The 23,289-nt window shown below is 36.1% G+C and overlaps 1 protein-coding gene across 2 annotated transcripts in view; it reads left to right on the top strand.

Annotated features, from left to right (window-relative positions):
* SCFD2 (sec1 family domain containing 2) overlaps window positions 1–23,289 on the top strand; it is a 500,196-nt gene that overhangs the window by 209,956 nt on the left and 266,951 nt on the right. For both annotated transcript variants that reach the window (XM_001371348.5, XM_007496459.3), the window contains exon 5: window positions 1,401–1,650. In XM_001371348.5, the coding sequence (XP_001371385.2) occupies window positions 1,401–1,650 (250 nt within the window). The remainder of the gene's footprint in view (window positions 1–1,400; window positions 1,651–23,289) is intronic.

Below are 23,289 nucleotides of genomic sequence, written 5' to 3'. Positions count from 1 at the left end.
TGTGTGACCCTGGGCAAGTCACTTGACCCCCATTGCCTAGCCCTTACCAATCTTCTGCCTTGGAGTCAATATACAGTATTGACTCCAAGACGGAAGGTAAGGATTTAAGAAAAAAAATTAAAAAAAAGTTTCTGTTATAACAATTTTTCCCAATTTGTTGTTTTCCTTCTAATTTTGGTTGCATTTGGTTTTGTTCAATAGTTTTTCTAGATAGATACTCTTATTTTTTAAAATCATGGATGTTATTATCTGACTTGATTATTCACCTTCAACAACCTATTTTTTTTTCAAAAATCAGATCCATATTCAAAGGAATATTTACCACCACTTAGAATATCTCTGAAAAAGTGTAGCTAGCTGTGAAGTCAGTTACAGAAGAGATTTCAGCAATGTTTTGAACAAGGGCAGTGTTATGAAAATTAACTTGGTCTCCCACATAATGCCTTTGAAGGTTACAATATTCATTTGATTGTATGATTTTATTTTAAAAAATCAACTCTGTTATGTTACTTCCTCATCACATTTTGAGCCTATTAAATGATTTCAAATTTTTCATTGTTTAATTATTTATTTTAATTTTGTTTCTTAATATCATCTTAGAAACAATGTTAAGTATAAAGTAAAACATATTTCATCTTTCTCTTGATCTTCTCAGAGAGTATTCAGCCAGATTAGTCGGCTGAGGGATTATGCTTTTAAAAAAATCACTAATGCTTCATTTCCTGCAAATATCTTCTCCATGGCAAAAGGAAAAAAAAAATCAGTCTGAACAATAACTGTAAGAAATTTGATTTCTAACTGCATGTGGTTTATGCAGTATAGAAAAATGATATTTATACAGTATTTATAAAATTATATTTATAGACTATTTATAAGCTTGTAAACTATTTTTGAATACAGGGTTATTTTGTCATCAGTGCTAGGAATTCCCAGTGAAGAATATTCCTCTTAGGATTCAAAATTGGCAATTGCCATACACTTTATGGTCATAAAAAGTTGTGCTAGACAATTATAGAGCCACATACACAATGTGGGACTTGAGCCCATTTCTTTTTGATTGGGAGGCTACAAGCTCTTTATTCATTACATCTGTAGTGGGTAGATACTTGACTTGGAGTTAGGAAAACCAGAGTTTACATCCTGTCTCAGAAACTTACTAGTTTGATAATCAAGTAAGTAATTTAGCTGCTTTCCGCCTCAGTTTCCTCATCTGTAAAATGTGGTTGGTAATAGCCCCTTCTTCATAGGACTGGAATGAGGGTCAATTTAGATAACATAGGTAAAGCCCTTTGCAAACCTTAAACTCTGCTTATTTAAGTGGTAGGTGTAGTATTTTAGTATTATTATTGCTATACCATGTGACTTCTCTTATTTTCTGAATTCTTACCTCTTTATTTCAGAGTATTGGGGAATCATCGATGTCCAGTGTGCTGAATCAGTTGTTGCCCATAATCAAGTCTTTTAGCCAGCGGACCAATGATGACTACAACCCAGAAGACCTTTTGATCTTGCTAGTGTACATTTATTCGGTTGTTGGAGAAATCCCAACTGGCAAAAACTTGGATGCAGCTGAAGAAATGGTGAAAGTAGCACTAACCATGGCTTTCTCTGAAGAACCCAAGTTGTCTCCTTTGCTGCAGAAGATTTTAGGTGAGTGCTTAAGAATCAGACAAAACTCAAGGATGTGCCTCATTTGATGCTATTTATGCATTTTTTAAGCTTGTATTTCTATTCTTTCTCTTGCTTATATTTTACCATTTGAAAAAATGGAATTACAAGGAGTTCTAAGATAAGAAATCAATTGAGGTGATGAATTAAAAAAAGCTTCTCATTAGAAGATAATCTTTAGTACTTAGCACAGAACATTGTTTTCCACTGAAGAGTCAGCTTGGCAAAAACTCATGGAACTTAGTCTTAGAAGATTAAGGTATACCACATAAAGTGCAAGATCATCCATTTTTCTCTTTCTTTGTAAATGCAAATGAAGACTGTGAGCTCTGAAGGAGAATTTTAAAGTGGTTTGTACCAGGATAAGCCCCAAAAGGTCATTTCCTGAAGCTTCAATTAGGTTAGGCCATCTTTAACTACAAAGTTTATTCCTAAAATCCTTAATTCCAGAAACAGACAATTTATGATGTCATATTAGAGTAGAGACTGTTGTGCCAGCTGTTATCAGTAGTGGATGTTTTCATGCCATTTGGGAAGCACCAATATTGTTTCCACTTAATATATGCTTAAGGCCTACTTTTTCATCCTTTTATGATTATCACTGCTATCAGTTATTCAGCATATTTGCATTTAAATGTAATTACATTCTCAAAATGATCCTGTAGAATAAGGAATTCTATAAGTCAAGTAAATAAAAACTGAAAATGTAAAAAGTGTTAAAGAACATATATTATCATTTGGTTTTGTTTTTTAAAGTTCAATGAAATCAGAATGTTATCATTCAAAGTATTCAGTTCTATGTTCATAATTTCACTTTTATCATGCTATTAAAATTAGGTGTAAAGGTCAATACCTTAAACTGAGTCTAAGTTTCCTTCCTACTTTAAAATTTTAAGTCACTGAGGCATGATGAAGCTTGGTGTACCTGCACATTTTTTATGGGCCTTCATGATTGATTTGTATGCTGGCTTCATGAGAATAAGTTTCTATTAGTGGGAAAGTTCAGGGCCTGGTTTGTAGCTATGGTTTTACTGGGAATTATGTACCTAAGTAAGAGTAACCCATGTTAGTCTTTTGGCATTGGGTTTGAGGGTATGATCTTTTGGTGATGTTTTGGAGAAATAGAGTACAGATATTTTGCTCTTCGTATCATTCCTTCTGAGGTTAGGGGGGAATCGCAATCATGTCAATTCCATAGGTAAGTGATGTTAATGAGAGAGGTTATGCAAAGGGGATTGAGTGGACAATCACATCTTGCTATCAAGACATCTTGACCTGATGGCTCCCAGGAAGGATGAAGTCATATAAGAGTTGTCAGGTATGGATCAAGGAAGTTGAAAGAGCCAATGATGAAATGCCTTGAATTCTCTCAGTAAAGTAAAAAAAAAGAAAGGCCACATGCTGAGGGTAGGGCTGGAGGTAGCATATAATTTATCAGTGATGTCCCTAAGATGGCACACTTTTTTAATGAAGAACTCATGGTTCTAATTTGTTAAACATGTAATTCCATATATCTTATACTAGCTATTCTTTCTGCTTACTCTTATGTGTGTTGGTATGTATATGTACATGTATATGTGTATATGTACTAATGAACCTGCGATATCATCTATGTAGAGTTCTTGGCAAAAAATTCCCCTATTTATGCAGTGTGGCACCTTCTCTGCAACTTACAACCTGGGATAGTAGAGTATAGAGACCCTCCACGGAGTCCTATATTATTTATCTGTGGTTGGGTGACCTGAGAAAGAGAATGGAGGCCAGAGGAATATGGATTATGGATGTGAGATAGATAAGGCAGTCAGAGGAAGAGACCACAACATAAAACACCTGGGGAAATGCGAGCTCCGCAATTACCTCTCTAGAAAGAGAAAGCAAGTGGAGAAATTATAAGTATGAAGACCACAAGAACCTGCATGGAGCTGAGAGCTCTGGGATATCCCCCATGGGCCACACAGCCAAGAGATTAATGGGAAACATGTGGGGCAGCTGCACTGTGTAAGTCAGTCAGACACAAGGAACATAATAGGCCACAATAAGATCAAGATTGTAAGAGGCAAGAAGGAGTGTAAACCCTGTGAGAGTAAGAGGTGTAAGAGAAGAAAAAGGAAGAGAGGAGGCTCAAAATGTTCCCCAGCCTTTATTGGGGACCTTAGGAATGTCAAGTGGGAGGTAATTAATGAATACATGACATGATATAGGTTTTTACATTGGTAGCATTGACAATGATGGAATCAAAGAGGAGGAGATTAATGGAACCTGCACTTCGTAAATGAATGTAGTCCTAGCCAGGACTCAGGCTGTGAACGCTCAGCTCAGGAATTTGCTAGTCCTTTGGACTGTCCCTTTCCTTACCATGTGTCTGGTAAATGAATATACAGTATACAATATCAATACATCAATCATTCTTCCAAGATGCTAAGATGCCTGGTATGCTACATAGAGATTGAGTGAGCCACCAGGGTTAGTTACCCAAGCAGTAAATGCCTGAGATGAGACCTGAACCTAGATCTTCTTCATTACAAGGCTAGTCTCTATCCCCTAGGCCATTCCCATTCCTGTATCTATTGGTTTTCAAATTAAAGAATACATTTTATAAATACTTTTGATTGGTATTGCAAGTTAGCAAAAATTAGAAGATAGAGAGTTAATAGCAATTCCATCCTATCCCTACCATACATTCATTCTTTTTTTCCTCTCATTATATTGTGCCTGTACCTCATGTCTGCACAATGTTTTCAGTCACTGTGCCTTTGACTGGGGATTTTTAGGATCCAGTTCAATGTACCACACATTTATGAAGTGCTTACCGTGTGCCTTATATTCTGCTAAGTGCTTGGGATACAAAGATGAAAAAAATGACATAATCCTTCTCTTGAAGGAATTTAATTCTGTCCACAAAAAAAAAACAAAAACTACAAGATAGACTGTGATGACTGCACAGGAAAGGGAAGGAAGGAAGGAAGGAAGGAAGGAAGGAAGGAAGGAAGGAAGGAAGGAAGGAAGGAAGGAAGGAAGGAAGGAAGGAAGGAAAGAAGCAAGGAAGGAAGGAAGGAAGGAAGGAAGGAACGAAGGAAGGAAGGAAGCAAGGAAGGAAGGAAGGAAGCAAGGAAGCAAGGAAGGAAGGAACGAAGGAAGGAAGGAGAGAGAGCAGGAGATCACTTCCATCTGAAAGACCTGTTGGCAATGATGAGCCTTTGAAGCTCTTTGATATATATTAACTAGGAACATTGCTTTGGCAAAGGTTAAGGAAAGAGCTTGGATAATTATTAAGGAGCCGTGTCATGGGATGAGATCCAGAATGATAACAGTAACAACAAGTGTGGGAAGGAGAAGGGAAGGAAAAGGAATAAACCTTTATATAGTATCTACTCTGTGTTCCAGACTATGTTAAACATTTTTTACAATTATTATCTCATGTGATCCCATTTTTACAGTTAAAGAAATCAAGGTAAACAGGTTAAAGGACTTGCCTAGGATCATACAGCTCCAGTGTATGAGGCTGGGTTTGTACTCATGTCTTCCTGACTCCAGGCCTAGCACTCTATCCACTCTGCCATCAAGAAGCAAAATCAAGAGGTGTCATGGAGGTAAAATCAATAGGACTTGGTAACTGACACATGAAAAGTAAGGAAGGGAAAAGAGCCAAAGATACCACCAAGGCTTTGAACATTGTTGATGGTAGAGGAGGTGCTTTCATAAGCATAAAAATTAGGAGGTTAGCTAAATTTAGTGTAAAAGATGAACTCTGGTTTGGTCATAGTTAGGTTAAAGTGCTTCTGTAGTTGTTTAACCAATATTGTCTGAAAGCCATGGGAATGGGTGGGATTGCCAAGGGAAAAAATACATAGAAAGAAAAGGGCTGAGAATAGAGTCTTAGTTGGCAATCCCACTGAGGGGGCAGGTGGAGAAACCATCAAGAGACCAGTGTATCAGTTTGAAAGGTAATTGGAGAATCAGAATTTAGTGGTATGATAAATAGATAAAAAGCCAAGTGTGAAAAGGATGCCAAGAAGGAAGGAGTAACAAAATGCCCATAAAGGTCAATGAAGCCTGAAAAATGGACATCATATTTGATAATTACTGGATCATGGGATCATAAATTTGGAGCTAGAATGGCCTATAGTGGTTTTTAATTCCCTTGCCAAAAATACTATTAGTCCTATTTTGAAAATGGGGTGGCCAAATGCCACAGTGGATTCTAAGCACTGAGCTTGGAATCAGGAAGACTCATCTTCCCAAGTTCAAATCTGGTCTTATTTACGAACCATGTTACCTTGGGAAAGTCATTTAACCTTATTTGCCTTAGATTCTTTATCTCGCAAGTAAGCTGGAAAAAAGAATGGCAAACCCCTCCAGTAGTTCTGCAAAGAAAACCTAAAATGAGTCAGTCAGACACAGTTGAAACAACTGACAACAAATGAAAAAAGAAACCAGATTTCAAGGGATTGCGGAGTAAGTGGTGAGAAAGTAGATACAATGAGTTTAGGCTAATAACCAAGATTTAAAATCTTAGTTATTATGTAATTTTCCCTTGTGAAGACAAAAATATCTAAATTTTCTCATTCTTTACTTGTTTATGAAAATTGTGCTTCACTCAATTTGCATATATTAACTGTGTTCATAATATCAGAAATGTCCTAAACTGACTATCACTGTCATTTTGTCCAACCTCCTGCCTGATGGCTGGACTCCTACTCAATAATCCTCACTGAAAATCTCTGAAAAATTAAAATTGCTGGTCACCCACAGACTTTACCAATTAAAGAATTGAATTTAAAAAGTAACATAAATAATGCTATCTGAAAGATTTATGACCAGGTAAAGAGAAGGGCTATTCCAGAGCAAGAATGAAAGAGGACAGATGAACTGTCTATCTTTTCTGTGACTACCCCCTGTACTACCAAGAGAAAGGGCTCTACCATGTTATGTGAACACTTTGGGGATTTTTAAAAACCCTTACCTTCCATCTTAGAATCAACACTGTGTATTTCTAAGGTAGAAGAGTGATAAGGGTTAGGCAGTGAGGGTTAAGTGACTTGCCCAGGCTCACACAGTTAGGAAGTGTCTGAGGTCAGATTTGAACTCAGGACCTCCTGTCTCTAGGTCTGGCTCTCAATCCACTGAGTCACCCAGCTGCCCTGCCCTCTTGGGGATTTCCCAGAGAACATGAAAAAGACTTTACCCAGGATGACTAGGTTTTATACGTTACGCTTTGTAATGTTGGAGAGATTCTGTAGTTGTTAAATATTCATATTTGCTGAAGCATATTTTTATGTGTTTTAAATTTTTTAACCTAAAAAAAAATGCATAAAAATCCATTTACCTCCCATCCTTCCCCATCCCGAGAGGCTTGTAACAAATATACATAATCAAATGAAACAAATTCCTACATCGGCCATGTACAAAAAATTCTCCTAAATCAAGATTATATTAACTCTATCTCTCTCTATCTCTCTGTCTCTCTCATTTGTCCTACAGGATCATAGACCAATCCATTAAAGCAGGAAAAAAGGCACTTTGGGGGCAACTTTAAAATACTTAATTACATTCACATATATAGTAATCACTGCCTCTCAGTTTCATATGTCATATATACATATCAGTGTGAAGAGATCTGTTCTTTTAGAGCATGGTGACACAGTGGATAAAGCACTAGACTTGAAGTCCAGAAGATCTAAGTTCAAATCCTGTCTCAGACATTTGCTAACCATATGACCCAGCAAGTCACTTAACCTCACTCAGAGTTAGTTTGCTTATCTATAATATGAGAGACTTGCTTCAGTGGAGTTTAAGCTCTCTTCCAGCTGTAAATTTGTGGTCCTATGGTCCTGTAAGCATATGCTAATCTTATATCATAAAAATAAAGATTTGAGGTAATTCTTTATAATAATTCAAAAATGCACATACAAAATGACTATCACATTGCTACCTTCTTGGGAAAAAACTGAAATTATGATATTCTGTCTACTCTGTACTTGATCCATTATAAAAGTGAGCTAAACATTTCTTAACTTTGCTTGATGTAACTGTTGAGTAATGAGTGTAGTGGAGGGCTATTTTAATATGTTGGACAATAAAATGAAATGTAACAGCTTCAAGATTTCTCATGGGAGTGATTTAGAGAAGACATATGTTCTTCATCAGTGTTTCCAGCAGAAACCTTGGAAATCAAGAGGAAAGTACCCTGTTACACCACAATGTCACAAACTATAATGGAAAACAACATTTTTTTAGCTGAGTGATTTTTTTTTTTTGGCAGACAGGAAAAGCTAGGAAGCAGAATAAGCTAAGTGAAGGTATTAACAAAGGGAGGAATCCACAGTGATGGAAAACTAATCATAGCAGAACTTGGAGATAAGGCAGAATGATGGGATAAAGAATTTACCCCCCAGATCCTCAAGTCCATACTCCAGAACCATGTGTGTCTCCTGCATAGTCATGGTTTTTATAAAGCCCTCCAAGTGCTGGAATAGACTCAAGTTGGCATTGAAGTGTGTGGAACATTCATGCTGGTGATGGGAGGAATTTCCTAATCCGTCTGCCAGTTACCACAGCAACATCCTGTTGTACTGCCCAGCCACAAGTGATGCTTAGGGCCTGGGAATCAGTTCCTGAAGGGATGGATTTTTGAAATTTTGAAAAGTATTCTTCAGTTAGAATAGGATTTTTAAAAGCAAAAAATGAGTAGCCTGTTATGCATCACCTAAGGCTGCAAATAAAGGAAAGAGGTGAAATGGTGAGTGAGAGGAAGAAAGGAATGGGGACAAGAAAAAAAGCTTTAGAGTTCGTTTTTTTTTTGTTTGTTTGATTTTTTAATCCTTTTACCAACCTTCCTTTGGAAAGGTAAATTATTTCCATGTAATGGCTGACTTTAAGCAACACAGTCCTTAAAATAAACTGAAGAAATATCTATGGGCAAGTGTTCATGAAGGACATTTTTCTTGCTAATAAAGATCTAGAAGACAAACCTCCATTAATAAGATCAAAGAAAAGCCTGTGATTTGTGTTAGGGAAGATAAGAACTTCACTTTTCTGGTGAGGTACCAGTAATGAACAGCAGTCATATTTTTAATTGGCCTCTGTTTGACATTGCTTTTTAAGGAAGTCAAAGTTACCACAAACAAATACTGAAAGCAGGTTCTTTGCTATTGGTTGCAGTGCCTGACTATATTTTATCAAGTAAATACAGCACAAATGTTTCTCAAACAGTTTTCAACCAAAGTGTGGCCCTTAAATAACTACAGGAGAGGGGTCCATATCTAAAAAATACATTTTTTTTTAACAAAAGGGTATTTCATTTGAGTTCAGCAACTTTGAAGCACCAACTAAGTCTGTGTAGTTTACCATGTTCGACAAAGATGAATTATAGATAAGTCTCATTTGAGCCTCAACAACTTTGCAGCAGGTATTTACAGATATTTTCATTTCTATTTTAAAAATTGGGAAACTAAGGTGCAAAGAACTTAATTGACTTGCCTGTGATTGTACAGCCAATTAAATATCAGTTGCAGGATTTGAATCTAGGTAGAAGAGTGAAGGTTTAGGAAAGGATGCCTTGTAGCCAGAAAGGATCAGCAAAGGACTTCATGAAGAAATAAGGACCTTAGTAGAGTCATGGAAAAGCATATGGAACCAGTTCATGGATGTTATCCTTCTTCCAAATCTGGTAAATAGTTTCTTTCTTCTAAGATTTCTCACTAATTTTCAGGCTATCTTCACTAGTCTGTGCTTACCTTTCCTAGAGCTCTTTTTCTATATTACTTCCAGAATTAGATGGCTTCTGACAAAGAAGTTGAATAGGATAATAGATTGATAGGTAGGAAAGCAGGAAAAACAAAAGTAGCCATTTCAAAAATAGCATTAATTAAACATCTGATCTGAAGATTTGAAAGGAAATTCTGACTGATAATGAAGGTGATTTGTACATTTTATGGACATTAATATAAGACTCTGCCAATCTTTATATACTGGCTGTGATCTTATTGGTTCTTGCATTGGCATTTCCCCCACCAAATTTCAGATCTCCGTAGCAAAATAAGAATGACTAGCAGAGGGGGCAGCTGGGTAGCTCAGTGGATTGAGAGCCAGGCCTAGAGATGGCAGGTCCTAGGTTCAAATCTGGCCTCAGACACTTCCTAGCTGTGTGACCCTGGGCAAGTCACTTGACCCTCATTTCCTAGCCCTTACCACTCTTCTGCCTTGGAGCCAATACACAGTACTGACTCCAAGACGGAAGGTAAAGGTTTAAAAAAAAAAAAAGAATGACTAGCAGAACTTTTCATGGTCTATTCAGTGTCTACAAAGTAGTTAAACCCTTTTTGTTTTTTTTTTTAAAGAAACCGGTTTCCAAGCATGACTCATTGACTTCTTTTCCCTTTCTCCTTTTCTCTACCTTCCCCCTTTCTCTCCCCTTTCTCCCCTCCTGCCCTGCACATACACCAGGATGTCTCCTATTTATTATTATTATTATTATTATTATTATTATTTTATTTAGAATATTTTTCCATGGTTACATGATTCATGATTCCCATCCCCTCTGCTCCTCCCTCCCAGAGTTGACAAGCAATTCCACTGGGTTTTACACATATCGCTGTTTAAAACCTATTTCCATTTTATTCATATTTGCAATAGAGTGATCTTTTATCATCAAAACCCTAATATATCCCTACCAAACCATGTGATCAGTCATATGTTTTGTGTTTCTACTCCCACAGTTCTTTCTCTGAATTTGGATAGCATTGTTTCTCATAAGTTCCTCTGGATTGTCCCAAGTCATTGCATTGCTGCTAGTGAAAAGTCTATTAAATTCAATTGTGCCATAATGTATCAATCGTTGTGTGTAATGTCCTCCTGGTCCTGCTCCTTTCACTCTGCATCAATTCCTGGAGGTCATTCCAGTTCACATGGAACATCCAGTTCCTTGTTTCTTTCAGCAAAATAGTATACACCCCCTCATTTTCTAGATTTTTTGGCCACTACAAAGAGTGTGGTTATGAATATTTTTGTACTAGTCTTTTTCCTTATTATCTTTTTGGGGTACAAACTTAGCAGTGGTATGACTGGGTCAAAGGTTAGGCATTCTTTTAAAGCCCTTTGGGCATAGTTCCAAATTACCCTCCAGAATGGTTGAACCAATCCACAAATCCACCAGCAGTGTATTGGTATCCCAATTTTGCCATATCCCCTCCAGCATTTATCACTTTCCTTTGCTGCCATATTGGCCAGTCTGCTAGATGTAAGGTGGTACCTCAGAGTTGTTTTAATTTCTCTAACATTTCTCTAACAGGAGGGATTTAGAACCCTTTTTCATGTGCTTATTAATAGTTTTGATTTCATCATGTGAAAACTTCCTATTCATGTCCCTTGACCATTTATTGATTGGGGAATGGCTTGATTTTTTGTAGATTTGACTTAGTTGCTTATATATTTGAAATATTAAACCTTTGTCAGAGAGTTTTGTTATAAAAATGTTCTCCCAGTGTGTTGCTTTCCTTCTAATTTTGGTTGCATTGGTTTTGTTTGTACAAAACCTTTTAAATTTGTTATAATAAAAGTCATTCATTTTACATTTTGCAATGTTCTCTATGTCTTGCTTGGTTTTAAATTCCTTTCCCACAGATCTGATAGATATACTATTCTATGTTCACCTAATTTATTTATGATTTCACTCTTTATATTTAAGTCATTTTACCCATTTTGAATTTATTTTGGCATAGGGCATAAAATGTTGATCTAAACCTAATTTTTTCCACACTGTTTTCCAATTTTCCCAGCAGTTTTTGTCAAATAGTGAATGTTTGACTTTTCCCAAAACTTCATCTTCAATTCCCTTGGTCAGGAATCAGATTCTCTCAATTTTTGAGATATTATTGATACTTCAAAAATTTTAAATATCTATGTTTCTTGGTATATCTCTTTACCTTTCCTAAAGAGCTGTACCTTATAGGAGAATAAAATGAAAAAAAAATGAAGAGGAAGGGAATAGTTTAGCAAAACTTAACCAGCACATCAACTAGTCTTACATTAGAGGATGTATTCCACTCCCATAGTCCCCCAGATCCGAAAAAGAGGGAAGGAGTTGCATTCTGATTTATCTTCTTTAGGGCCAAACATGTTTATAATTTCACCACATTAATTTTTTTATTGTTTTGTTGATATTCTTTCTACCTATATTTCTTTAGTTGCTGCATTTGTTAATTTCCTAAAGCTTGCTTAATGTTGATTCAGTCCATATAGGTCTTCCCTTGCTTCTCTGTATTCATCTTATTCACCCTTCTTAAGACACAATAATATTCCATTTCCTTCATGTAACATACCTTGTTTAGTCATTCCCCAATTGATGCACATCTACTTTTGGTTCTAATGCTTTACTACTACAAAAATGCTTCTATAAATATTTTAGAATTTCTTTATACACCAATATAGGTCTCTTCCCTTTATTATTGACCTCTGTGGGGAGAAAGAAAGAAGATTTAGCTAACATTGAGATCAAAGCTAAATGTCAAGTCAAAATATATGAACATTTTAGAAATGTCCTTAGCATAATTCCAAATTACTTCTAGGAATATTTAGATCAATTAACAGCTCCCTCAATAGTGCATTTAGTGTACTTGCCTTTTTCACAACCCCTTTAATATTTACCATTCCTCCTTTTTTAAAATTACCATTGCCAATTTTTCAGAACCATTAAATTCAAGGCCCTCCAAAGTCTGATACCACCTTTCATTTATAACTTTTTCTTGTGTTAACTCTCTTTCACCTATTCTATATTGTAGTCAAACTGAACTATTCTTGAGTGCCTAAACACATCTGGCAATTTCCTGCTTCCATGTCTTTTTGCCCATCATGCTATCTTTTCTTCCCTATGGCTGGAATACTATCTTTCTATTTTTGTCTATTGAATCACCACCCATCATTTAAGAAGCAAATAAAATATCCTTAAGGGCCTTCCTTAGAGTATGCATACTTGGGGTGAGTCTGTGCTGGGCATTAGTGATTATTGAGACCTTTCTACTTTCTATCTTTCTCCCACATTTCCTAACTTCATAACATGCACAGATGTACTCTTTCCTGTTGTACATGATGACTCATGGATTGGTACTTTATAGTGATGAAAACCCTTAATTGACTGCTGTGCTCTAACTCTAGATATAATGAAGGGTTGATCCTGCCCCCTCCTCTCCTCACTATCTTTGAAGTACAAGGACAACTCTTTGAGCTTTCCAGAACTGTCCAGATTGAGAGTATACCCTATATGGCCAGTATCTTTTAGGTAAGCTTAGACCTAGAATGGGGCTCCTGTTTGTGTTGTCATTCCTTTGATACAAGGCTTTGTGATATCTCAAAAAGGAAGATACCGTCATCTATTTTTTTAAATGCCCAAGCTGCGGAATTAGGACCAGCAGCACAGTTACAGTATCTACACTGCCACTAATAAAGAAACTAGAGAGTAATAGAAATGCTGAAAGATGTCTTCAGTGTCTGGTTTTGCCTTCTAATTTTATTAGTGAATGGATTTAGAATAATCTGGTTTAGTTGGGTCTCATACCAAGCTTTCCCTAAATTTATTTTCATCTTTACCAATTTTTATTTTTATTTTTTGTGAGGCAGTGTCATCATCCCTTATCATCCTCTGGCATATTTTATAAATTGACAGTCTAAACTAATGTTGCTTTTTGATATCTGCTTAATAAGTAGATCAAGTATATAGAATTAAGAATGCATTTTTTAAAAAACCAGTTGGCTTGTGGCCACTTTCAATTTATTGGCCGTAGAGATTATGTTGGTTCAATTTCTATATGAAATGGTGAAAATTTGCAATGATATCTTTTCCATGATCTGGAATGTAATGCCCATTTTTCAGCAAAAATAAATTACATGGATAGACTGGAACACTTATACATCCATATAATATCTTCCTTTTATTTTTATCTTTTCTTTTTCTTTTAACATTATTATTTTTTTTAATTTGGTCAGTTTCAAACATTATTCCTTGCTTACAAAAATCATTTTCTGTTCCTCCCTCCCCTCCCCACATCACTCCCATAGCTGACACTCAATTCCACTGGGTATTCCATGTGTCCTTGATCAGAATCTATTTCCATGTTGTTTCTGTTTACACTAGTATGTTCATTTAGAGTCTACATCCCCAGTCATATCTCCCTCAACCCATGTAGTCAAGCAGTTGTATTTCTTCTTTGTTTCTACTCTCACAGTTTTTCCTCTGAATGTGGATAGTGTTCTTTCTCATAGATCCCTCCAACTTGTTTAGGATAATTGCATTGCCACTAATGGAGAAGTCCATTACATTCGATTGTACCACAGTGTATCAGTCTCTGTGTATATTGTTCTCCTGGTTCTGCTCCTTTCCTCTGCATCACTTCCTGGAGGTTGTTCCACTCCCCATGGAATTCCTCCACTTTATTATTCGTTTGAGCACAATAGTATTCCATCACCAACATATACCACAATTTGTTCAGCCATTCCCCAATTGAAGGGCATCCCCTCAATTTCCAATTTTTGGCCACCACAAAGAGTGCAGCTATGAATATTCTTTTTTTTATTTTTTTAAATTTTAATTTCATTTAAGTCTTTTGGTTACAATACTCACTTTATTTCCCTCCCTCCCCTCCACCTACCCTTCCCGCAGCCGAGGCGCAATTTCATTGGGTATTACTTGTGTCCTTGATCAGAACCTATTTCAATGATGTTGTTTGCACTTGGATGTTCATTTAGATTCTACATCCCCAACCATATCCCTTCGACCCATATATTCAAGCAGCTGTTTTTCTTCAATGTTTTTACTTCCACAGACTTTCCACTGAATGTGGATTGTGGTTTTTCTGGTATATTCCTCCAAGTTGATCAGAATTACTGTATTGCCACTAATGGAGAAGTCCATTACATTTGGTTGTACCACAAGGTATCAGTCTCTGTGTACAATGTTTTCCTGGTTCTGCTCCTGTCATTCTGCATTACTTCCTGGAGGTTGTTCCAGTCTCCGTGGAATTCCTCCACTTTATTATTCCTTTGAACTTTATTATTCCTTTGAATATTCGTATTCCATCACGAACATATACCACAATTTGTTCAGCCATTCCTCAATTAAAGGGCATTTCCTCATTTTCCAATTTTTTGCCACCACAAAGAGCACAGCTATGAATATTTTTGTACATGTCTTTTTCCTTATTTTCTTTTTGGGGTATAAACCCAGCAGTGCTATGGCTGGATCAAAGGGCAGACAGTATTTTAGTGCCCTTTGGGCATAGTGCTAAATTGCCATTCAGAATGGTTGGATCAATTCACAACTCCACCAGCAATGAATTACTGTCCTGACTTTGCCATATCCCCTCCAAAACTCATTACTTTCCATTGCTGTCATATTAACCAATCTGCTAAGTATGAAGTGATACCTCAGAGTTGTTTTGATTTGCATTTCTCTGATTATAAGAGATTTAGAGCACTTTTTCATGTGCTTATTAATGGTATTGATTTCTTTGACTGAAAATTGCCTATTCATGTCCTTTGCCCATTTATCAATTGGAGAATGGCTTGATTTTTTGTACATTTGATTTAGCTCTTTGTAAACTTGAGTAATTAGTCCATTGTCAGAGGTTTTTGTTATGAAGATTATTCCCCACTTTGTTATTTCCCTTCTAATTTTGGTTACATTGGTTTTGTTTGTACAAAAACCTTTTAATTTGATGTAATCAAAATTATTGTTTTTACATTTTGTGACTCTTTCTATGTCTTGCTTGGTATTAAAATCTTTCCGTTCCCTAAGGTCTGACATGTATACTATTCTGTGTTCACCTAATTTACTTATAGTTTCCTTCTTTATGTTCAAGTCATTCACCTATTCTGAGTTTATCTTGGTGTAGGGTATGATGTGTTGATCCAAGCCTAATCTCTCCCACACTGTCGTCCAATTTTCCCAGCAGTTTTTATCAAATAGTGGATTTTGGTCCCAAAAGCTGGGATCTTTGGGCTTGTCATAGACTATCTTGCTGAGGTCACTTACCCCAAGTATATTCCACTGATCCTCCTTTCTGTCTTTTATCCAGTACCAAATTGTTTTGATGACCATTGCTTTTTAGTATGGTTTGAGATCTGGAACTGCAAGGCCACCTTCCTTTGCATTTTTTTTCATGATTTCCCTGGATATCCTTGATCTTTTGTTGTTCCAAATGAACTTTGTTATGTTTTTTCCTAATTCAGTAAAAAAGTTTTTTGGAAATTCGATGGGTCTAGCACTAAATAGATAAGTTTGGGTAGGATGGTCATTTTTATTATGTTAGCTCGTCCTACCAAAGAGCAGTTAATGTTTTTCCAATTGCTCAGATCTAGTTTTAGTTGTGTGGAGAGTTTTTTGTAGTTGTGTTCATATACTTCCTGTGTTTGTCTTGGGAGATAAATTCCTAAGTATTTTATATTGTCTAGGGTGATTTTGAATGGAATTTCTCTTTGTAATTTCTGCTGCTGAGATGTGTTGGAGATATATTGAAATGCTGATGACTTAAGTGGGGTTATTTTGTATCCTGCAACTTTGCTAAAGTTGTTGATTATTTCCACTATCTTTTTAGTTGATTCTCTAGGATTCTTTAAGTAGACCATCATATCATCCACAAAGAGTGATAGCTTGGAATCTTCATTGCCAATTTTCATAACTTTAATTTCTTTTTCTTCTCTAATTGCTACTGCTAGTGTTTCTAGTACAATGTTAAATAAGAAAGGTGATAATGGACATCCTTGTTTCATTCCTGATCTTTTGAGGAATGCATCTAGTTTATCCCTATTGCAGATGATGTTGACTGATGGTTTTAGATAGATACTATTTATTATTTACTATTTATAATATTTATTATTTTTAGGAAAGACCCTTTCTATTCCTATACTTTCTAGTGTTTTCAGTAGGAATGAGTGTTGTATTTTGTCAAAGGCTTTTTCTGCATCTATTGAGATAATCATGTGATTTCTTTTGGTTTGCTTGTTGATATGGTCAATTATGTGGATGGTTTTCCTAATATTGAACCATCCTTGTATTTCTGGTATAAATCTCACCTCATCATAATGAAGAACCCTCCTGATCACTTGCTGGAGTCTTTTTGCTAGTATCCTATTTAAGATTTTCACATCTACATTCATTAAGGAGATTGGTCTGTAGTTTTCTTTCTCTGTTTTTGACCTGCTTGGCTTTGAAATCAGTACCATATTTATGTCATAAAAGGAATTTGGTAGAACTCCCTCTTTGCTTATTATGTCAAATAGTTTGTATAGTATTGGGATTAGCTATTCTTTGAATGTTTGATAGATTTCACTTGTGAATTCATCAGGCCCTGGGTATTTTTTCTTAGGGAGTTCTTTGATGGCCTGTCCAATTTCTTTTTCTGATATGGGATTATTTAAGAATTCTATTTCTACTTCTTTTAATCTAAGCAATTTATATTTTTGTAAATATTCTTCTGTATCACCTAGTTTGGCATATTTATTGCCATATAATTGGGCAAAATAGTTTTTAATGATTGTCTTAATGTCTTCTTCATTGGAGGTGAGCTCTCCCTTTTCATCTATGAGACTATTAATTTGGTTTTCTTCTTTCCTTTTTTTTTATTAGATTGACCAGTACTTTGTCTATTTTGTTTATTTTTTCAAAATACCAGCTTCTAGTGTTATTTATTAGTTCAATAGTTCTATCACTTTCGATTTTATTCATTTCTCCCTTCATTTTTTAGGATCTCTAATTTACTTTTCTTCTGGGGGATATTAATTTGTTCTCTTTCAAGTTTTTTGATTTGTATATCCAATTCATTGACCTCTGCCCTCCCTAATTTGTTAATATATAAGCTGAAGGATATGAATGTTCCCCTGAGTACTGCTTTGGCTGCATCCCATAGAGTTTGAAAGAATGTCTCATCATTGTCATTTTCTTCAATGAAATCATTGTTTCTATGATTTGTTCTCTAACTAACTGATTTTGAAGAATCATATTTAATTTCCAATTAATTTTTGATTTGGCTTTCCATGTACCCTTACTAATTGTTATTTGTATTGCCTTATGATCTGAAAAGGTTGCATTTATTATTTCTGCTTTTCTGCATATGTTTGCCATGTTTTTATGACCTAGTATATGGTCAATCTTTGTGAATGTATCATGTGCTGCTGAAAAGAAGGTGTATTCCTTTTTATCCCTATTTTTCTCCATATATCTATTAAGCCTAATTTTTCTAAAATTTCATTCACATCTTTTACCTCTTATTTATTTTTTTATTTGATTTATCTAAATTTGATAGTGGTATGTTCAGGTCTCCCACTAGTATAGTTTTACTGTCTATTTCCTCCTTCAATTCTACTAATTTTCTCCATTAGAAATTGGGTGCTATACCATTTGGTGCATACATGTTGAATAGTGATATTTCCTCATTGTCCCTTTTATACTCCCTTTTATAAGGATGTATTTACCTTCCCTATCCCTTTTAATCAGGTCTATTTTTACTTTGACTTTGTCAGATATCATGATTGCAACTCCTGCCTTCTTTCTATCAGTTGAGGCTCAATAGGTCTTGCTCAAACCTTTAATTCTGACCTTGTGAGTATCTACCCACCTCAGGTGTGTTTCTTGTAGACAACATAGGGTAGGATTTTGGATTCTAATCTACTCTCCTATTTGTTTACATTTTATAGGTGAGTTCATCCCATTCACGTTCAAAGTTATGATTGTCACTTGTGAATTCCCTAGCATTTTGATATCCTCTTCTACTTCTGTCCTTTCTTCTTTTGCTATATCCTTTTAAACCAGTGGTTTACTTTTAATCAGTCTCCCTAATTCCCTCCCTTAATATGCTTCCCTTTCTGGTCCCTCCCTTTTTGTTCCCTTCTTGTTTTTTTAGAATCTCTTGAGTTCCCTCCCTTTTTGTACTCCCTCCCCCCCAACCCCCTTAGTTTTCCCTTCTCACTTTCCCTGTAGGATACGATAGAAGTCAAGATACCAATGGATCTAGATGCTCTTCCTTCTCAGAATTGATTTCAGTGAGAGTAAGTTTTAAATATTACCTATTAGCACTCTATTCCTCTCCTTCTAATAAGAGTATTCTTCCCCTCCCCTTCCCATGTGTATCTTTGTGTGATAAAGATCATCCTATTTATTTTATTTCTTCAAGTATCTCTTAGTACCATCTTCGATTCCCCCAACCCTTTTTCATTTATTGCATATCATCTCATAGCCCTTAATGCCCCAATCTTTTCCTATGAATGATTCTCCTAATTACTATAATAATGAATATAATTTTTGAGAGTTACAAATAACATTTCCCCATATATTAATATATTTAATTTGATCAAATTGTAGCCCTTAAAGAAGAGAGTTTGAATTTAAAAAAAAATTTTTTTCTCCTTTTCCCTCTCTTTCTTATTTACCTTTTCATGTTTCTCTTAATCTTTGGGTTTGGATATCAAACCTTCCACTTAGTTCTGGTATTTTCTTTACAAATACTTGGAAATCTTCTATTTTGTTAAATGATCATACTTTCCCCTGGAACTATATAGTCAGTTTTGATGGATAGGTGATCCTTGGTTGAAGACCCAGTTCTCTTGCTGTTCTGAAAAATCATGTTCCAAGCCTTGCAGTCCTTTAGTGTGGAAGCTGCCAGGTCTTGTGTGATCCTGATTGGTGATACTTGGTATCTGAATTGTCTCTTTTTGGATTCTTGTAGAATTTTCTTCTTAGCTTGAAAGCTTTGGAATTTGGCAGTTACATTCCTGGGAGTTATCTTTTGGGGATTTAGTGTAGAGGGTGTTCTATGAACTCTTTCAATATCTATTTTGCCCCCTTGTTCAAGAATATCAGGGTAGTTTTCTTGGATGATTTCTTGTAGTATTATGTCATATTTCTGCTTATTTCTGGCTTTTCGGGTAGTCCAATGATTCTCAAATTTTCTCGTCGTGATCCGTTTTTTTGATCTGTCATCTTGTCAGTGAGATATTTTATGTTTTCTTCTATTTTGTCAGTCTTTTTATTTTGCTCTCTTAATTCTTGCTGTTTTGCAAGATCATTGATTTCCAGTTGCCCAAATCTGGTCCTTAAAGCCTGGTTTTCTGTTATAATCTTTTGGTTTTCTGCTTTAATCACTTGAATTTCCTTTTCAGTTTGGCCTATCCTGCTTTTCGTGGTTTCCAGCTTTTTCTCCAATTGGGAGTTCTTGTCCCTCAAACTGTTATTTTCTTTTTGAACTATTTCCAATTTTTTTGCCAGAAGACTTCCATCTTTTGGATAAGCTCCAATTTAAATTCTTCAAGAGCTTGTTGACAATTTCCTTTTTTTTTTTGAAGATTTTGGCATTATTTGAATTTCTTCCTGTTTTTCTTCTGTATTCTGGTTTTTTCCTCCATAAAAATTTTTGAGGGGCAATGCTTTTTTTTTTGGTGGTGGATGGTTCCTGGGCACAATTTGCCATCACTGTGGGGGTTTTTTCCTTCTGTTTTTAGTCAGAGATCTGAGCGAGATGGGCAAGCTCTCTGTGTATGGAGTCAGAGAGCAAAGATTTTGCCTGAGGCAACCTCTCGAATCTCAGCAGCTTCTGCTGTTTGCTGCTCTTCTCTGTGCCTCCTTGCCAAAAAGGCAAAGTCTACACTCCCCAGCCCACCGGGGTTTCAGGTGCAGCTTCTGCTGTTCCCTGTCCTTCTCTGAAGTTATTACTTATTTCTATGATTTCCTCTTTAACTGATTTTGGAGAATCTCATTGTTTAATTTTCAGTTAATTTTTGATTTGCCTCTCCATGTACCCTCATTAATTATTATTTTCATTGCATTTTGGTCTGAGAAGGTTGCATTTATTATTTCTGTTCTTTTGCACTTGTTAGCAATGTTTTTTATGCCCTAATACATTGTCTGTCTTTGTGAATGTACCATGTGCTGCTGAAAAGAAGGTTTATTCCTTTCTGTTCTTATTTATTTTTCTCCACATATCTACTAACTCTAATTTTTCTAAGATTTCATTGACTTCTCTTACCTCTTTCTTATTTATTTTTTTGGTTTGATTTATCTAGTTCTGATAGAGGAAGGTTCAGGTCTCCCACACATTTTTCTATCTATTTTATCCTTGAATTCCACTAATTTCCCCTGTAGAAATTTGGATGCTGTAAACCTTAAAATTTCTTAGACTTATAAATGTTTGAAATTTCACCATTGGGAAATTTCATACTTGAAAAATTTCCTACTGATAGTCTATTGGAATGTTAACCCCCTTGGCATGGGAGGGTCTTTCTCCTCCCTACTTAAGATTACTTTAGGACAGAAACCTTTTGCTGAACAATGGAAAGGGCTTTGACCTATGCTTAAGCATAGAACAGGAAGTTCTTTGAGTCATGATTGATTTTAGAATTGATACAATAGAGATACTTGGAATGACAGAACCAGGTCTTGGAACTTCCAATCTCCACCCTACTCAGGGTAACAGGATTTAGGAAGGGCTGCAGCAAAAGATCAAGATTTAATTTTTTGAGAATATGACCTTCAACAGACATGTGCAAAGCCACAGACCTCTAGGCAGTCCTGGGTTAAGCTAGAGCCACCATTGGCACAGGGAAGACATGGACAGTGATTGGTAGATGTGAGAACTGAGGGGAGTGAACTTGGATGGTTTCCTTAAAGATAGCGGGGTCTGAGGACTGAGGGGGTTGGAGAGGTTTTGCTCTGAGAGATTGTGCTCTGAGAAGCTTGCTCTGAAGGAAGCTGGAGGTGGAGGCCCCTGAGATTGTTTCTCCATTTTGGTCACGTGAGTGATAGGGACTGATCTCTTTTCTTTGCCTCAGCTATCTAAGGGCTTGGGCCTTTTGGCCCAGCCTAAATCAGAGGGGGTATTTAAGCCCCTATTCCTCTCTCTCTCTCTCTCAATCTCTCTCTCTCTCTCTCTCTCTCTCTCTCTCTCTCTCTCTCTCTCTCTCTCTCTCTCTCTCTTGCTCTCTCTCTCTCTCTCTCTCTCTCTCTCTCTCTCTCTCTCTCTCTCTCTCTCTCTCTCTCTCTCTCTCTCTCTCTCTCTCTCTCCCTCCCTCCCTCCCTCCCTCCCTCCCTCCCTCCCGTTTGTAATTAAACTCCATAAAAGGTTGACTGCTGACTTGAGTTTTCATTAAGGAATTACATAGCTGAATTCCTTGGCGACCTTAAATTAATATATATCAGTCTTTTAAAGTGATTTCCTTGTCACAATGCTATGCCATTTGGTGCATACATGTTGAGTACTGTTATTTCCTCATTGTTTATACTGCCTTTTATCAGGATGTAATTACCTTCCCTGTATCTTTTAAATAGATCCATTTTTACTTTGGCTTTGTCAGTTATCATGATTGTGACTCCTGCCTTCTTTTTCTCAGTTGATGCCCAATAGATTTGGCTCCATCCTCTTACATTTACCCTATGCGTATCTATCTTCGTCACATGTGTTTCTTTTAGATATATGGTAGGGTTTTGGATTCTAATTCACTTTGCTATTAGCTTGCATTTTATGTGTGAGATCATTCCATTCACATTCAGAATTATGATTACCAGCTGTATATTTCCAAGCATTTTGATTTCTACTCCTAGTCCTGACTTTTCTTCTTTCACTATTTCCTTCTAAACCAATGTTTTGTTTTTAATCAGTTCCCCTAATTCCCACCCTTATTTTACTTCCCTTTCTACTCCATCCCTTCTTATTCCCCCCTATTTTCTTTACAGTCTTTTTAAACCACCCCCCCTACCCTCTCCCTCCCTTATACTGCTTCCCTCCCCACCAGTCTGTTTGTTACCCTTCTACTTCCCTATAGGGCACAAATCAATTCTCTGCCCCAGTGCATTGGATTGTTCTTCCCTCTTTGAGTCAATTCCAATGAATATAAGAGTTGAGTATTTCCTATCTTCAACCTCTTTACCCTTTCAATATATTTATGTTCCCCCCCTCCCGCCATGAACTTCTTTGTGATATATAAGTTTACCCCCTTTTGTTTCTTCTCCCATTTATTTTAGTATTAACCTCTTTTTTTAGCTCTAGTTGTGTGTGTGTATATATATATATATATATACACATATATATAAATATATGTATTTGTGCATACATATATATATATATATATATATATTTATATGCATATTTATGTCTTGGCATTTCATCCTATACAGTTTGTAACTGTTCCCTGTATGTGTAATTCTTCTAGCTGCCTGAGTGATAATAACAATTTTTAAGAGTTACCAATGAGGGGGCAACTGGGTAGCTCAGTGGATTGAGCGCCAGGCCTAGAGATGGGAGGTCCTAGGTTCAAATCTGGCCTCAAACACTTCCAAGCTTGGTGACCCTGGGCAAGTCACTTGACCCCCATTGCCTAGCCCTTACCACTCTTCTGCCTTGGAGCCAATACATAGTATTGACTCCAAGACGGAAGGTAAGGGTTTAAAAAAAAAAAGTTACCAATGACCTCTTTTCTTATAAGGTTACATAACATTTTAACTTATTGGGTCTCTTAAAAAAAGTTGGGTTTTTTTGTTTGTTTTGTTTTTCTTTTTCCCCTGTTTTTTAGTTACCTTTTGATGATTCTCGAGTTCTGTGCTTGGGCATCTAATTTTCTGTTCAGGTCTGGTCTTTTATTTACAAA

The sequence above is a fragment of the Monodelphis domestica genome, chromosome 6, assembly GCF_027887165.1.
Source record: "Monodelphis domestica isolate mMonDom1 chromosome 6, mMonDom1.pri, whole genome shotgun sequence".
NCBI classification, from domain to species: Eukaryota; Metazoa; Chordata; class Mammalia; order Didelphimorphia; family Didelphidae; genus Monodelphis; species Monodelphis domestica.
This window is presented reverse-complemented; position numbering and strand designations above follow the sequence as displayed.